Here is an 18834-nt window from a genome sequence, read left to right as displayed (position 1 = left end):
ATCTGGTGATTTGTTCATATTTATGGATGTAAAAAGTTTTGAAATTTGATATATCTCGGCAATTTTTACATTGATTATTTAAATATAGGTCTACTATTTTATTATTATTTAAAAGTGACTTTTGATATATGAAATACTACTATTCAATTTACAGCAATTTGCCAAAAAAACCCAAGAATCTTTGAACAGAGATTATACAACACTGAAATTAACTCAACTTTGAGACTGAATTCACAACAACTGTAATGTAGGAGAGAATAACATATGAAAAATGTAAAGACCCTGTCTAGTCTCCAACTGATATGCTGATGGAAATAAGAAATGTTTTTTTTTGTATTTTGTGTTTTTCTACATTTTTTGTGGTTTTCTGAGATACATACTTTTTAAATTTATTTTTTGAAATGTAGGTGCTTCAAACCAAATTGATAGTAAACAAACACTGAATGGAACTATTGCTACCAACAGACCAATTGTGCTATTAAATTATACAAAACAAGAGCTGGAAATTACATGAAAACAATTAAGAGCCTGGAATTGTGCACATGATAAGATGGTCTTGATTTTTACAATTGGTAGAGAAATTGCAGCATTCTGGATATTGATCAGATCCAATTGCAGGCTTGAAAGATTGAACCTGTAGGCCCATCTTGCAAATGCAGGCCACAATGATTACTCACAATCCACAAATTTAAAATGCAGGCTCAGTATCATATCACAGGTCCAAAATGGGCAGATTGCAAGCCTTGTGAAATGAAGCTAGGCCCTGAAACCAAATGCAGCACCTCCAGCTATTGACGCAGGCCTTTGATATTGAAATGGCAGGTCTGGAAAACAAATTGCAGCCTATGAATATGAACCGCCAGCGCTCAGAGAAGTCACACAGGCTTCCTTGTAACAGGTAGGATGTCAATTAATGCAAAAACACTGCTAAATTAGTGAATGGACATCTTAATAAATACAGATCCACCTCCCAAACTTGAATGCAGGAATCCAATAAAGCTACCAAGTCTCTTTAAATTCTGTCAATTATCTTTAACATCAAATCTCCTTAGGCACAGTAGAAACAGTAAGGAGGAATGGCAAATTATTTTACCTCAGCAACAATTTGCAATGCAATCTCACGATAATTCTCAGAACTCCAAAAACCCTCAGCTTGATTATCAAGAAATAAAAATAATATTCAAGGATGCAATTCTCATAATAAGAATCATATTTATAATAGCACTTGTGCAAATTGGCTTCATCATTACACCTTTCAATAAAGAGGCTTCAGCTTCACAACATCACTTTATAACATAAAGTGTATTTATTGATAAGCCTTTATAACTTATGCAATAAATATGATTCTCCAATAAATTATCTCATCAAGAGCAGATGACTGAATGAATGACCACCACCACTGAGCCAACATCTGCACTGCCAAAAAACAGAACTGACCATAAATAGACTTTCTAAAAATAGCAAGTCCGCAGCTAAGACCCTGAAATCCAATTGTCAACTCACAAGGGTTGCGATGATGAGATGACAAACCTTCACTCTTGGAACTTGCAAAATTGGGTACATTATAGTCCTCCCTCCCCAAGATTGCTCATCCCTAAGAAATCGCAATCAAGGGTGCTGAAGAATATCATCAGGCTCCCAAGTAGCATCCTCATCTTGTAGCCCTTGCCACTTGACCAAAAACTCTTTGATTGTCCTACTCTGTAACTGTCTCTCTCTAGTATCAAGAAACACCTCAAGGATTAACTCTAGTCTTCCCTCATCATCTAAGGGTGGCAACATAGGACACAGAACCACATGTTTACCTGATGCCTTCTTGAGGTGCAAAACATGAAACACATTATGGACCTTGATGTCCTTTGGAAAATCGAACTCGTAAGCCACCTCACCAACACGCCTCACCATGCAGAAGGGACCATAATAAAGGGGCTTGAGTTTCTCAGCTCCACTCTTCCTAATGGAAGACTGTCTATATGGATGCAACACCAAATAAACTATTTCACCCACCTAAAAGGAGCGAGATGTCCTCCTTTGATTAACATATTGCTTCTAATGATTACGTGCCCTCTGTATGTTATCTCTCAATGATCTCATAATGTCCTGACTATCTTCTAACATATCACCTGCACTGGCACCCTCCTATCACTTCACAACAAAACCGTTATGCTTGAAGGATCGTATCTGTATACAACTTTGAAGGGAGAGACTTGAATGGTCATATGGGAAGTGGAGTTATAATAGCACTCACACAAATAGATCCACTTCATCCAAGCCCTCTACTAAGAAGAAACATAGTTTTGCAAATAAACCTCAACCCACTTATTCACGATCTCAGTCTGACCATCAGTTTGCATGTGATAACTGGTGCTCAGAGTCAACTCTATCCCACATAGTCTAAAAATCTCTAACCAGAAGTGACTCATAAACGTGCTATCTTGATCACTCACTATAGTCCGAGGTAAACCATGCATCCTGAACACCTCCCAAAAGAACAACTTAGCTAACTGCGTAGCTGAATAGGTAATAGTAATAGGGAAAAAAGGAGCACACTTAGTGAGCTGATGCAATACCACATAAATGCAATCCTTGCCCTAGGCTTTAGGAAAGCCCACAATAAAGTCCATAGATATAGTCTCCCACTTCCTCTCGAGAATGGGAAGTGCCTATAACAATCTAGCAGGATAGGTGTGCTCTTGTTTGTTTTGTTGACAAACATGACACTCTCGTACGTAGGACTATACATTTGTCTTCAAGCCCCTCCAAGTGTGCCTCTCCTACACTTGCCTATATGTCTTGAAGAACCAAGATGACCAGCCATAGGATAGTCATGAAAAGCTCGAAGAATGATCTCACAAATACCTAACCCTAGAATCAAATAAATCCTTCCCTTCTAGATGATCAACTCATCTGAAAGGGTATAACTACTATCCTAGATGCTTCCCTCAACAATTCCGAATGCTCACTGTTCCCTAGCATACTCGGCAATGATCAAGTGCCTCCAATCCTCAACAATCTCTATGACCAAACATAAGTGGGGTCTCCTAGAAAGGGCATCACCAAAAACATTTTGTGTCACCTTAATATAGGCAATGTCAAAATCATATGAATGTAACTTACTGACCCACTTTTGTTGCCTCTTGTTCAAGTCTCTCTATCCAAGAAAATGTCTTAGGCTGTTAAAACCTGTCTTCATGCAAAAATTTCTGCCTACTAAGTACTACCCGAACTTGGCCAAAGCATGCAAAATGACCAAATCTCCTTATCATAGACATTGAACAATCTCTCAGGTCCCCGTAACTTGTTGCTCTCACAAGCTATGGGATGACGATCTTGGGACAAAATTGGTCCAATACCCTCCCCTAAAGCATCATAGTGTAGATCAAAAGGTCTTGAGAAATCCAACAAAGCTAACACACTGCATTAAGTCATGATAGTCTTGAACTTCTCAAACCACTCTTGTGCTTGAGGAGTCCACTGAAAAGCACCCTTACGAGTCAAATCTGTAAGGAGAGTAGCATGTTTAGAGAACCCTGCCACAAAGCTACGGTAGAAGGCATAAAGTCTAATGAACCCTCTCCACTATGTCAGGTTCTTTGGTGTAGGCCACTCCAAAATAGCACAAATCGTATCAAAATCCATGTGAACACCTTCTACGTTGATAATCAAGATCTTATCAATATCTCTAAATCATGTACCAACTAAAACACCTAGACTACCAACACCTTCGTCCACTGACCCAAACTAAAGCTCGGGCTCTCCATCCCCATGTGGGGAAATATGACCTCTATAGGTATAGTGCATACCTGGCACAAATATCCTATCATCTCCCATGATACTGAATAGCAGGATAATCAATCAAATACTAAATGCAACTCTATCAATGCATTGTCCAAACTATCAACTAAGCCCAATTCCTACAAGCTAGCAGGAAACCGCTCTAATTCCACTATAAATACCCTCTCTAATCTCCATCTGATATGTTTATGGAAATAAGAAATGTTATTTTTTAATTTTTCCTTTTACTAATTTGTTTGTGTTTTTTTTGAGATGTATGTTTTTTTTTAATGTTTTTGAAATGTAGATGCTTCAAACCAAATTGATATTGAACAAATATTGAATGGAACTATTGCTACCAAGAGACCAATTGTGCTATTAAATTATGCAAAATAAGAGCTGAAAATTACATGATAAGATAAGATAAGATAAGATAATAATATTAATGTCTACGAGAAACCAACAAGGTTTATGGGACTAAGCATACAAGCAGAAGAGCCGGCCAAGCAGAAGCACCAAATGGTGACTGAGAAGAACAAAAGCAAGAAACAACACAAGAGAGAAGGCAAGGTAAAGACTAAGGGTCTTTCCTTGCCACAAAGAAATTAGTAATAGAGGGGTAAACCCATGAACAATCCATAATTTTAGAATGCCATGTAGAACCACTGTAGGACTGTCACTGTCTGGAGAGACCAGTGCAGTGTCTAACTGATCTGGAATGAGAAGTATTGGAAGGCCTTTTCAAACCCCATGGAGGAGACACAGGAGAGAAAAAGGCAGTAATGAGCTGGTCAAAAGTATGCCCTTGAGGAATAAAAGACTGTAGGGTAATCTCTTGAAGGTGGGTGGCCTCTTGAAAATAAAGTGCAAGACATTGTTGATCAATACAGCTAAAAAACATCGAAAGACAAAAGTAGTCTCTGAAAAGATAGTAAAATCTCCCTCTGATCTCATAGTAGAGAGGACATCAAAAAATGAAGTGGATCTCAGTCTCTACCTCTGCCACAGTACACAACTGACATATCCGATCAGCTCGATCCATATGGTGATCGGTCCGAGCCTTGAGGTAGTGAGAACCAACTCTAAAAGAGCCTAAAGAAAACCATAAGGCATGGTTCCAGCATCGATAGAGATAAGCAGGGCGAACTATAATACCATCTTGGATCTCAAGAAAATGCTCAGCATAGAAGGCCATCTTAGGTCGCAAACCTCCCGGGGGATTACTCCAAGTGGTGGTAATGTACTGTCTATAAATATCCTATTTGACATGTTTGTTCAACTCCTGACATGAGGGGAGAAGATGAGCCGGAGCATCAAGTAAAAACTGGTAACGAGGAAGACAATCTATCTCAATGCCAATCGAACCCAACAAAGAGGTGGCTTGGGCATACCAGCAACGAGACCTAGTACAAGTATCGGATCTCATAATCTCAACAGAAGAATAGTATGCCAGATGAGAGTATCTATTCCAGTCAACACCTGACTCCAAAAAGCCACGAAGTCGATGAAGAAACCAAATCAAGTCAACAATGGTGGCAAGTTTGAGAGGATGAGCTCCAAACTCAGCTAAGACAATGTTGTGAGGGGTGAGTATGTGACATCTAATGATATGTCGTAACATCAATGTCTGAACCCGCTCAATAGACGCCCAATCAAGAGCAATAAGAGAAGGCACCAAACAATCGAGCCATAGAGAACTGTCGGACGAACCACGGAGTCCAAAAGGGACAACTTGGAAGAAATATCCTGGAAATGATGCTTGAAGCATTGTCTTTCCAGCAAAGCCAAGGAACCCATGCCCTTACTAACTCCGGACTAAATAGCTTGTCTCAAGCTGAAAAAAGGCCCTAAGAACTTCACACCGAGATACATATAAGAGAGGGTAATCTCAACCTCTTGACCTTGAAAGACGAATTGAAGATGAGAGGTCTTTAAACAGTTAAAGACCATAACCCAAGTCTTAGACAAATTGACCACAAGCTGCCACTGATCACAAAAAGAAGCCAGACCATTTACGAGTCTCTACAAGATGTTGGGAGAAGAGGCTAAAAGAACCACATCATCAGCCAAAAGGAGAATGGAGATCAAAACCTGATACAAATAGCATCCATCACCCAGTTGAGAGGAGTTCACAAGGAAATCCTCCAACTCATCAATATATAAGCCAAATAGAGTAGGAGAAAGAGGACAGCCCTATTTCACCCCAATAGTGCTATGAATCGAAACAGAAAAGCCTTCTGGAGTCCTGAGCCTACGGTTACCCTCTCATAAAGCTGCATAATGGAAGTCTGCAACATATCTAAGATCCTAATCTCCCGAAGTCTCTGAAATAAGGCCAACCTAAGAACAAAATCAAAAGCCTTATGGAAGTCCACAAAACAGCAATGGACCTTCTGAGAGGGGTACCTAGCCTCCTCAATAATGGTGTAATAACCCCAACAGGTTATAACTCCTTCAAACACCAAAAAAATTTTATACTTCAGTTGTTTGACATTTCGTCAAACACTTTGCAACCAAACTCTGATACCACTGTAATGGTCCTGCTCAAATCCGACCTTAAAATGCTGATTGAAGGCTCGAAGAATTTTGTCAAACACTTTGCATACAAGGGGTCATATGACTGATATAACTTTTCAGATTGCTGCAATGACTCTTGTTTCGATTTGCATCAAAGAAAATGCTTACAAAAAGACTCCAGATTGTCTAAACAATGACCTAATATGAATGTGCAACTAATTTTGGCAATATTCAATACATATATGTGACTTAAACTACTTGCAAAATGCAGCTACAGCAATTAGTAACTATGACAAATACTTTGAATGCAACCTAAGATGGCATTAATGCACTTACAACCAAGTGGCATTAATATAAACACTTAGTATGCAAAATTATAACATCATTTATGCCAAAAAGAGAACTTACAGCCAATTGACATTTTGTCAAACAATTGGCATGCAAACTAATAAGCTGATTATCAAACTCTAGGTTTGCAATATAAATAGTCTAAAAATTACAATGCTCTTTTAATTGCAAAATCCTAGCCTTCCTTTGATACCAATAATGCCAAATGGCAAACAAAGACAAGTACAATGTGAAATGGTGAAGAACCTGATTGTAGATGGCTGCAATAATTTTCTTCAATGCTGCCCCTTCTGCTTTGTTTTTTTTTTCTGATCTGCTTTTTCCACTTGCTTTTTCCGGATTTTCTTTTTTCGTTTTGCTTTTTCGAACTGCTTTTTTCGGATTGCTTTTTTCGGAGCTTCTTTTTCGGACTGCTTTTTCGGCCTTTTTTTTCGGTTCTGCTTTTTCGGCCTGCTTTTTTCGGACTGCTTTTTTGGCCTGCTTTTTCGGTTCTACTTTAAAATGGCTTCCTATAATTTCAGACCTGCTAGAAATGACCTCCAATAATTTCGGCCCTGCTAAAATTGCCTCTTGAAATGCTGAAATGTTGAAAATGGCCTTAGGCCCAATGATGCCCTAGCTGAAGTGACTGAAGTATCACCTCCAAATTTGCAACCCTTCAGAAGACATTTCACTTCCTCAGTTATGCTAATCCAAGGGAGTTTTCGTTCCCAAAGATCAACTGACTATCTGAAACCACATGGCTCCACGATAGACTATGTGACTGAATCACAATTTAATGTCAAGAGAGAAATAAACAACTGGATGATTAGAATGAAGCCCGGGGTGCCTATTTATTCTTCTTTCTCACCTTTCTCCAGAAACTTCTAGAACATTATTTTATTTTATCTATTAAGTGACTTTATAAAATATTTTATAATTCAAGTCACTTTATTAAATTAATTAAATATAAAGTTACCTTTTAATATTTATTTATTTGATAACTATATAAATAATTAACTTAATACCACTTATTTATTTAATTAAAATAATTAATTAGTCATCCTCATAAAATATTCATTATTTTGGACAACCTAATTAATTAAATTAATTAAATCAAATTGCCTTCAAAATGGGGACATGACAATCTGCCCTTCCTGAAATTGCTTGTCCCCAAGCGATGGCTAAACAATAAGCCAATCAATCCGCCTGGATCCCAAATGTAGTCATGAACTATACTACTGTCAATTAACATAGGCTCCTGCAATATCCTCTGCAATATAACCAAGAGAAATCCATAATCAAACTGACAATTACAGCTCAACCAAACTCCAAAATCACAACTGCCACAGTCAAAAACCCACAAGACACAAACTCTTAGAACATCAGAACCCAAGTAAAGTGGACAAATCAAACTGCCAACACAGTAAATTCCATCAATGCATCCCACTGGCCTATACGAAATGTACAATCCAACTCTGTAACAATGGTGAACACTCCCAAATGAAACTGTACCAAGTATGGAGAATCCACACACTGTACAACTCCTGCAGTCAACACAACTATGCAGATCACCGGCCACTGTCTCATAACCATAACTCCCATGCACTGCTGATGGTGAAAAGACATCACAAGATAAACAGCAAGAAATGGAACCCAAACCAAATTTGCTTGCCATCAAATCCTCAACACAAGGATCAAATGCTAACTGATGTACATACCCTGCAATATAATGTTGATAAAAAGAACCAACCTCAGTCAACAACTCGCCATGAACAAGTGATACAACCCACTGTGACTGATCACCAATTAAGTCAGGAGATGTCATAGCCAAAGGAGTAGAATCAATAACAACAACCGCTGTAGCATCACTCCCAAACTCCTGCTCTAAGTCATGTATTATCAAGCTGTCAACCACAGAATCTATCGCCATGTCATGCCCATCATAACTCTCATCCTGAGGCGTCAAACCGTCCCATGACTGATGACGAGCACTAGGAACCAAAGTACATCTCTGTATCATCATCTCATCAGCATGGTCATCAAAGGTGAATTGATGAGCATACCTCACAGTGTAATGCCGATAGAATGCGCCAATCTCAGTCAATGGCTCAAACTGCAATCCAGTTGAAACTAACTGCAATCGATCATTAACCATGTTGGAACTGACTACTACCTCCGAAGATATCACCAAGGGAGTAGTATTACTAGCAAGAACCATGCCAACTGCCGGCTCACCAACATCACACATGATCTTTGATACAACATCTCTAGTCTCTATGCCATCAGTACTAGAGGCCACCACCATGTCAGGCATATCACATGAATCTGCTGCAGCACCCAACTCAACTGAACCTGACTCTAGTGGGAACGAACCCGATATGCCAATGTTAGTATCAAGGATGGATGCATCCCCATCTCCACTATCTTTGACAATCTCGACCATGGACATCCTCGGATCACCAGACACCACAGCTTGTGACTGTACAGAATCTGGTAAAGACTGCAGTTGCTCTAACTCCATGGTCACTTTAGCCAAATGAAACTGTGACTTCTCGAAAGCCAACTATGTACTCTCAAGAATCTCAAAGGTCACCTCGAGCTGCTGAGTAAGCTCACTCACCTCATCTTCCTTGGCCAATAATGCATCGTATGTTGTACTCCCCCACTCCATAAGATAATCTCTGTTGGCTACCAACTGCATATAATTCTGTCTCAGAATCCGAATAGCCTCCCATAAAGAGTGGATCTCTGTCAAGGAAAGATAACTGCCTCCCTGCTCATCATTAGTAGGAGAACCCCATCCATAAACTGCTAACAACTGACGAGAAGCATCGAAATGCTAGCAAGTGATAGCAATGTCTCGCTCACTAACTCTCAACTGACTAGACACATGATGGCACTGGCTAGACTGTCTCCTACAAACCTCCTCTGACACACTGTCTAAAGGAGTATCCTCAAACTTACTGGTCTCTAGAGTATTACCATCCATATTTTGCGAATCAACTCCAAAGGTCATCTCAACATATGGAGTATCAAAAACTGTAGCACTGCTATCCAACTCTTCTGTACCAAAAGAAACTGCCAAGGAAACTAAGTCTTCAAAACTGCCCACTGCATCCTCCTGGATGTCATCAATGCAATATGATCCTGGGACTCATCTGTACACACTGCCAAATATGAAAGATCATCAACACATTCCAGCAAGAATGGTCGACTGGATATATGAACAAAGCCCAACACCGGTGTATAAAAACTAATACCAACATCGGACAAGCTGCTGGCACAAGAAAAGACAACACCGTGCAGTCTGCCAATCAAATCCATGATAGCACCCAAACAATCACTGCTACCAAAAAGTGTCAAAGATCTCCAGTCAACTGAATCCCAAACGCCAATGAAATAATCTCGAGTCCACATCTGTAAACTAGAATCAGCTGGTAACTCAAGAAAACTCCTCAGCTGAGTAATATGACCAATACCAACTAACTCCACATACCTGTCTGACATTGTCCCTATATCCTGGATGTGAATGCAAGATGAACTCACAACACTATCAACGACCACATATGATTTACGTGCCATAGAAAGCTGAGTATCAAGAGTGCAAGATGAAACTAAACTCAACTCCATGCCATGCTTATCCCCATGTCTCTCCCAGTCCTGTAATGCCAATGGAGTATTCACCAAAGAAGCTCGAGTGTCCTCAAGCTCGCGAGAAAGCCTGTCAACTTCCTCCTCCTTCCTCCTCAAGGCATCTGAATAGTCTCTGACAAGGCTAAGAAGATGGTCATGATATGATAGAAGATGGAAATAACTCAACTTCATCGTTCCCATTCCTTCCCTAATCGCCTGTAAGTCAACACAAGAAGACTTTGCCTGAACTCCCTTATGTCTACCCTGTAACTGAATCATCCAAATGTGATCCTCTATCATATCCCACATCCTGTCATGATGAGATAATGAAGTCATAATACTGTCTTTTCTCATCTTCAGATGGCTGGACAAATCATGTGAAGTACTACCAGCCTCAACCTCATGTGACGAAGCATCTATCTGTGCCTAGTACTCTCTCTCACCAAAGTCATGAATGCTCAATGTCTGCTTGTCTCTACCAGGTATCTCACCATCATGCACAACAACATCCTCATAATCATCATCTAAACCCACTATGTTGTAGTCACTGCCTGTTGGAACTAAACCATCCCGAGTACCTCCTATGACATCACCCTCTAATGACCTGTATACAATTGTCTCAACTTGAGTATCAAGTTGACCGTTACTATCAATCTGCGTAATATCCATTCCCACTACCTTCTGAAGTATTGTGTGCCCAACATCTTCCTCCAAGCTAGTCTGATTTTTGTCCTCCCTAGATTCGGCTATATGCTGGTCACCAACTGTTGCAAACTCCTTGTAGAGGTTTCTAGATACCTCACTTGTAGAGACCTCTCGTTCTTCTTTCTCTTTGTTCTGTGATGTAGTCCTCTTAAACATGGAAACCATCAATTCATTCATCCTTTTCTGACTTTCATCCAACCTTTTCAAATTTTATTTAAGCTTCTTCATATCCTTGTCCCACTGCTTCTGCCTAGCCTCCTCAATAATGGCCCATAGTGTGAATACATGATCTATAGTCTGATGGTTTGCCCGAAAACCAGCCTACCCTTTAGCTCTATAGCCTCTTTTATCAAGCTCACTAGATAACATGGTGTTCAAAGCAGTGGCATAAAGTTTGGCAAAAGTATGTCCAATCATAATAGTCCTATAGTAACCCAGATCAGAAGCATGGCCAGACTTGTAAATAGGGTAAACCACATGTCTAGACCAGGCCTTAGGAAACCTAGTGCAAACCACTCTATTAAAAAGTGTAGAAAGGTAATATCCAAGAACCGAAGCACCAAGCTTGAAAAGTTCTGCCAGAAAACCATCTTCATCCACTACTCTGCTGCATCTCAAAGATCTGATGGCCTCAATAATGCTGGAGTAGGTGAACAAATGGCAATATGGAGGTGGAGTGGAGTGAAAAGGTGGCTGCCCAAGAATCTCATAAAGCATAATGATATGGGAGGTCAGAGAGTGGTAGTTGAGAGTGGAGGACCGGGGGAGCACTGAGGGAAAAGGGTACACCAAAAGATCTGGGGGTTCTGAATAAGCATGGAGCAAAGGGTTCGGCATTGAAAAAATGCAAAAGAACGTTTCTTGTGGTGAAGAAAATGGAGGTACAAAAGGCGCAGATGGGTGAAGGCAAGAGATTGAGTCTCAAAGGCGGTGCGAACAGAGTGATGGAAAGCTTTACAATCAGTATCAAACCATTTATTCATAGGACAAGTATTTCGACGCTTAGCCCTGAGAGAGGGAGAGGAACGATGAGGAATAGAAAGAAGAGCAGAATCCTAGATGGTAGAGGCAAGTGAATCAAACATGTTAGAGGCCGCAAGCAACTCACTAAAGCTATCAAGTGTGAGAAGTCTCCTAAGGTGGAAAGTAAAGAGCTCACCATCGCTCTCAGAGTAACGAAAGCGAGTAGGAAAGGAGACGATATCAATCAGGCTGTGAGAAGACTAGAAAGGAGACATGAAAACAATTAATACCTTGGAATTGTGCATATGATAAGATGTTCTTGATTTCACAATTGGTAAAGAAATCACAACACTCTAAATATTGACCAGATCTAATCATAGGCTTGAAAGATTGAACCTAGGGGCCATTTTCTTGCAAATGCAAGCCACAATGATTACTCATGATCCACAAATTAAAAATGAAGGCTCAGTATTATATTGTAGGTCCAAAATGGGCAGATTGCCAGCCTTGTGAAATGACGCTAGGCCCTAAAATCAAACACAACACCTCTAGCTATTGATGAAAGCGTTTGATATTGAAACAACAAATCTAATAACAAATTGCAGCCTATGAATATAAACCGCTAGCCCTCAGAGAAGTCATAAAAGCTTCCTTGTAAAAAGTATGATGTCAATCAATGCAAAAACGCTACTAAATTAGTGAATGGTAGTCTTAAAAATACAGATCGACCTCCCAAACTTGAATGCAGCTATCCAATAAAGCTACCAAGTCTCTTTAAATTTTTTCAATAATCTTCAACATCAAATCTCCTTAGGCATAGTAGAAATAGTAAGGAGGAATGGCAAATTGTTTTACCTCAGCAACAATTTGTAATGCTATCTCAAGATAATTCTCAGAACTCCATAAACCCTCAGCCAGATCATCAAGGAATAAAAATTATATTCAAGGATGCAATCCTCATAATGAGAATCATATTTATAATAACACTTGTGCAAATTGGCTTCATCATTGCACCTTTCACTAAAGAGGCTTCAGCTTCACAACATCACTTTATACCATAAAGCTTATTAATATTATAAAGTGCATTTATTAGTAAGCCTTTATAACTTAAGCAATAAATATGATTCTCCAATAAATTATCTCATCCTAAGAAGATGACTGAATGAATGACCATCACCATTAAGCCAACATCTGCACTACCAAAAAATAGTAACTAGCTATTAATAGACTTTCTAAAAATAGCAAGTCCGCAGCTAAGACCCTCAAATTCAATTGTCAAATCACGAGGGTCGCGATGACAAGCTAACAAACCCCAACTCTTGGAACCTGCTAAATTGGGGACATTACAAATAATCATTCAAGTCAATTCTACAATTTGATTTATAAACAAAGAAGGGAATGTTGCACCTATTCTACAAACAATAAGAGATGTGGATAATGATTTATACATGTGAGAGTCGCAAATGACAATTTTGCTTCACTAGGCCTAAAGGGAGTTCTATGAGGATTGGGCTTATTTAGTTCCTTCTTATTAAGTGTCATATCCAGGCAGCTCAAATCAAATTGGTCACAAGGCATTCCATCGATATCCTTTCACCTCACAACCATGCTACTATTACCATGATCATGCCAGGATCAATGCTTGTAAAATCGCATACCCTAGAAATCCAATTATACTTAGAAGCGATGAGCTTAGATTGTTGCAGGAGGATTTGAACTTCTCCAGCTTTGGATTAGGTAGTTTCTCTGAGTAGATAGCTATTTGGATTGTTGGACATGCAATGAGGTGGACACTTATCAAAGTGCAGTCGTCCCACCAAATGAGAGTTGACTCATCTGCTAAAATGGAGTAATCAAAATAAAGTATCGCTCCAGTCTATAAGCTAAGTCTGTATCCCATGCCAAACACAATGATCACTAATTTTGTAGTCATTCCAAGAGAATCTCTCTCTCTCCAACCTGTCTATGTGCTTGAAGTACCTTGGAAGTCTAACCAATAGTGTCTCATGGACTACCTTTAGGATCTTCTTCTTTAGTTTAGACTCAAGATCAAAGAAACTCTTGTCCTTGTAGTAAATGATGTCATCTACTACCTTGTGCCTATCATCATGAATCTGGCCATCCATCATCTCGCATGCAAAACAATTTTTGGAATGCTCAACCAACAAGTGAGCCTTCCACTCTAACGAAACTTTGATTAAGAATATATGGCAGGTTTCTTGGATAAGGAATCCACAACCACATTCTTCTTTCCCTTCAAATACTCAATATCAAAATCATACGTCTATATCTTACTCACATATTTTTGTTACCTCTCATTCAGATCCTTCACCAAGGAGTATCTCAAACTGTTATGATTGCCAAAATCCTCTCACCAACCAAATACTATCTGAATTTTCCCAAAGCATGCATGACCACAAGCATCTCCTTATCATAAATAAAGTACAATTTTTGGGCACCCTTAACTTCCTACTCTCATAGGCAATGGGATGACTGTTCAACATTAAGATTGCCCCAATGCCCTCTTCTGATGTATCGCACTCGAGCACAAAGGGCTGGGTCAAATGTGGTAATGCAAGAAGTGGACAAGTGCTCATAGCCTCCTTTAGCTCATCAAATGCCCACTATCCCCTATTCATTTGAATATTTTCCCTTCTTAGTGAGATTGTTCAAATGGGCTTTTAGCTATGAGAATTCCTTAACAGATTTTTGTAATTACTATATAGGCCTAAAAAACACTTGAAGCTGTACAAGTCTTCTTGGTGGTGACCAATCGAGGATTGGTTAAATCTTCTCCTGGTGCGTCTATACTCCCTATGCATTGATGATGTGCCCTAGGTATAGGATCTTCATCATGTTGAGCTCACACTTAAGAGGCCTTGTACAAAGATTGTTCTTCCATTATCCCTAAAACCTCACCCAAATGCTTTAGATCATAGTTTGTAGTCTCAAACTTGGAGAGAACCCGACAAGCCTAAAATTTTCAACTTGGCAAATACTCAACAATTTTGAAAGTACTAAAAAATAAAATCTCTTAAAGAATTTTTTGTTTTTTTTGGTAAAAGTCAATTACAAAATATATTAAATTAAAAATTGAGATCTCAAACGAGAAAATGTGTGATTTCATAGAAAAAATGACATGTGAAAAATGTATATCAACCAGTGTTTTACCTACATCAACATTTTTACCCATGATTTTTTGTCTACAAAATTACTAGTGTTAAACTTGTGCAAACTAGCCCAGCCATAGAAATAGAGTACTCAGCAACCTAGAGAGTACTTGGAGAAATTGCAAAGTATGCTTCAGATGGTCCTCTAATGTCTTGCTGTATGTAAGTATGTGATCAAAGAACGCCAGCGAGAATTTTCTCAGCTACAAGGATTTATTATTAGCCACCACAAGCAAAAATGGGAACCACAAGGTCTGAAGAAGTGCCCATCAGAATTTATGAGAAAATGCAATTTGAAGGAGAAGGCATGCAATACTAGGAATGAGGTCTTGCAGTTTCCTTGAGAAGCAGTAGATATTAATTCCAGCATCACCAAAAGAAGCTGAAGAATAGACGTTGGACCTTTAATTGAACTTATATTGGCAAATTATTGCATATATTCACTATTAGTATGGAGTATATCAAGCTAATGGTATCCAAATATATAGAGAGAGATATAAGCATTTCAGAAGTTTCTAAATTAAATGAAAAATTGGCAATCTGTTAGCTTAAGTGTTCATGAATGTTCATTGCATTAATGATTACAACTGTATGTGGAAATGTCCATGAATGTTCATTACATGAAAACTGTATGTTGAAATGTCTACCAAGTAAAATTGGTGACCATTTCCAGTTTGGTTAAGACATTCCGGTAGGGTATCTTACAAAGCCACAGGCTTATATGATATTGCCATGAAAGTGTCACTATAATAAGCAGGATTACACATATGAATCAATATTTTTTACAGCTTAGTTATGTTCAACTTCCTCCTATCAGAAATCTGAGAAGAAATTCGCTAGACAGAGAACCCTAAACCACAGCAGAAGATTAAATTTCAAACACATATAGCTCTGTTTCTCAGTATTTATAATAATTTATTTACTGAAATCATAAAAAATATTAAATCATAATATTTCCAACTTCTCTCCAAGTGTCAACCTCCTTTTTTATTTACTTCATCTATCCTTTCAATTACAATTGCAGAAATTGCCATACAAATCATGTTTAGTCACAATTTTCCCCTATTGTCATTTTTTCCCAAAACAGGTTTGTTGAATTAAAATGGTCAACTGAAAAATTCCAGATAAAATCAGAACTCGTGATTAATCGAGAAGGGATCAGTGAGCCCCAAACATAGTTTGATGTTATTGTGCTCTTTAATTTAACTTTATTTTTTGCACAAATTTTTCTCTACTCTTTATAAATTTTCTGCATTTTCCAATATGGTAATATTTTCCCAAGTTTTTCCTGTTAATTGAGAAACTCTATCTTTTGTCTTGCTTAGTTATTTGCAAGGAATGTCTTTTCTGCTATACTTTCTATGATTTGGCACTCAACTCCTACACTTGCGTTTGTATTTGAGTAGTTTAAAATTTTAAACCACAACATAATAACTATAATTATTGTCCTTATCATTTTTCCCTTCTTCAGGGGAAGAACCCCTCACTTCTTCATAAGATTTGGGAACTTATTTGGAAAAGCTGACTCAGAGCTGCTTCCCTTGTGTCAATAAAGAGATTTTACATCTCATGAGGTAAGCGGTTGTTTACTAATCATAATTGGTATGGTTCAAAACATCAAGGAAGATATATTTCACCAATACGTGCTGGAAATTCAGAATGCTAGCCTCAGGTTAAGTGATAGAAACCTCTTCCAAGTGAGATGATTCATGCAAATTGAGCTTGCTTACATTGACAACATTAAAAATGCCAAGCTGAGATAAAAAATCAAGGCATGAGGCATTAGGTCCAACAGTTTGGGGAATCATGTACAATACAGATCTTATGGGCAAGATTTTGAGTGAAAACTTTGGTTATTAAAGTAAATCCAATTACAGTCACCAGCTTGGAAAGAATATAGTAATCAAGGTCTTGTCATTAATTGCTTTAGAATTTTCTTGATTTTGATGTAAAAAGTGAATCCTAGATGAAAAAGAGAAATGAGACAAAAGTATACAGTTTTTTTCAACTTCTACTGCCCACATTACAAAACGATCGTCTAAACACAGAGAAACAAGATTGTTTCAACTGCAAACATTTCTACTTCCTAGTGTGCTCAGACTCCCAAAGCATATTTGACCATGCACATACATGCATAAAGGGAGACAAAAGAGAGAGAAAATATTATATAGGCTGGTTAAATGAAGTATTTTTGCCAGCAAAATAACATATGGTGAACTCACCTCCTCCCATTCAATATATCCAGTATGCCTCAAGTCATACAGTTTAAATGCAACTGCAGTACAGGGAAAATAGATGGATTAGCATGGAAATTCAAACAAAGATGCAGGTCCATAATCTTTTATCTAATTATTTATAATACATAAAACAAGATTTTATGTTTTTTTGGATTTTATAAAGAGGGAACAATTGTAGACAACATCCTTATATCAATACACTGATAGAATGTCAAACTTACAGAGAATTTTTTCATCCTGAGATGCATTAGGATGGAAAACACTCAATGAACGAACAAACTCCCCAAACTCAATCACTCCATTGCACTTGATATCAAACAGATCAAATATCTGAGACATATCATGTAACCAAAAACATTAAGAAAAAACAAGCAACCAAGCAAATAAGAATCAAAGTTTTCATTTCTCAGTGACATCTATTTGGTGCAACAAAAAAAAATTTGGACAGCATATCTCAGAATATTCAGCCTGTCCAGGGAAAAATTCAAAATTTTCATCCCTATTGAGTGTTTATTATAAAAAAAATGTAGCCATACCATGTTAAGGTAAAAAATATTACTCCAGTCAATCATGATCTGACATCCATATTGCTTAGTATCTTTACCGTGAGTATGGGATTGTGTTGAGAAACGATTATCAGATATAGAGTGTTACAGGTTATTGACATAAACTACATGCACAAAAGACATACAATATGTCCATATGACTTGACTTGAAAATTACTTGAAATAAAAATAGAAATGCTTTCAATAGGGATATACTACAAAATATTCAAAATTAGCAATTTGGGTATAACAGTAAATTCCAAAATAAAAATTTGAATGCAAATTTTAACATACCACCATACATAGCCACATAACAAACATTTAATGAACAGAAAAATCCCAGAAAAATTAAGCCAACAATGTTAATGCATTGGAAACTATATATTGAATAATAATGAGCTATAATGACCATGTCAACTAATAAAATTTATTTAAATGGAGAGAAAAGGGGATATGGAGGATAAAGAGGACAGATATGTCCAGGGTACCTCTGCATTGGACTTGCCCCAGATGAGAAATACTAAAAATGAAAAGGCCAGTCTGAATATTTTGGAAAGCCAGGTATTCCAATTCCCTCCAATTTGATAACTGGATTGGCAATGAAATTTAGATTATAAAGAATGATATGCAGGATTTCAGGAAGGAGATGGGTGGTGAGCAGAATGTTAATAATACCAGTAATAAGAGCAGTCAGATTGAGGAACTGGAGAGCAAAGTGAAGAAGCTGACTGAGAGAATTGAGAAGAATGAAACAATGTTGGTTACCATTCTGCTCCACAGTCATGAAGAGCTTAATGCTTCCAAGTTGAATCACAAAAAACTTTATGAGATGCTGCAGAATCAGAAGATCATTAATTTGGACAAGGACGAGGGGCTGGTTGAAGGTACCATGGGTCCTAGTAAAAGAATGAGAGTTAACACAAAGAAGAAGATGGAGGATATCAAAGTGGAGGAGCCCAA

The 18834-nt window shown here is 38.1% G+C and overlaps 1 protein-coding gene across 8 annotated transcripts in view; it reads right to left on the bottom strand.

Moving 5' to 3' along the window:
* Positions 1–18834, bottom strand: part of LOC149565160 (calcineurin B-like protein 4) — a 214487-nt gene that overhangs the window by 16385 nt on the left and 179268 nt on the right. For all 8 annotated transcript variants that reach the window (XM_089818707.1, XM_089818706.1, XM_089818711.1 and 5 more), the window contains 2 exons: positions 17551–17659; positions 17315–17367 (listed from right to left, as the gene is read on the bottom strand). In XM_089818707.1, coding sequence (XP_089674833.1) covers positions 17315–17367; positions 17551–17659 — 162 coding nt within the window. The remainder of the gene's footprint in view (positions 1–17314; positions 17368–17550; positions 17660–18834) is intronic.

This window comes from Cupressus sempervirens, chromosome 3 (genome assembly GCF_028749045.1).
Source record: "Cupressus sempervirens isolate cs-2001-9-10 chromosome 3, ASM2874904v1, whole genome shotgun sequence".
Lineage (NCBI taxonomy): Eukaryota > Viridiplantae > Streptophyta > Pinopsida > Cupressales > Cupressaceae > Cupressus > Cupressus sempervirens.
This window is presented reverse-complemented; position numbering and strand designations above follow the sequence as displayed.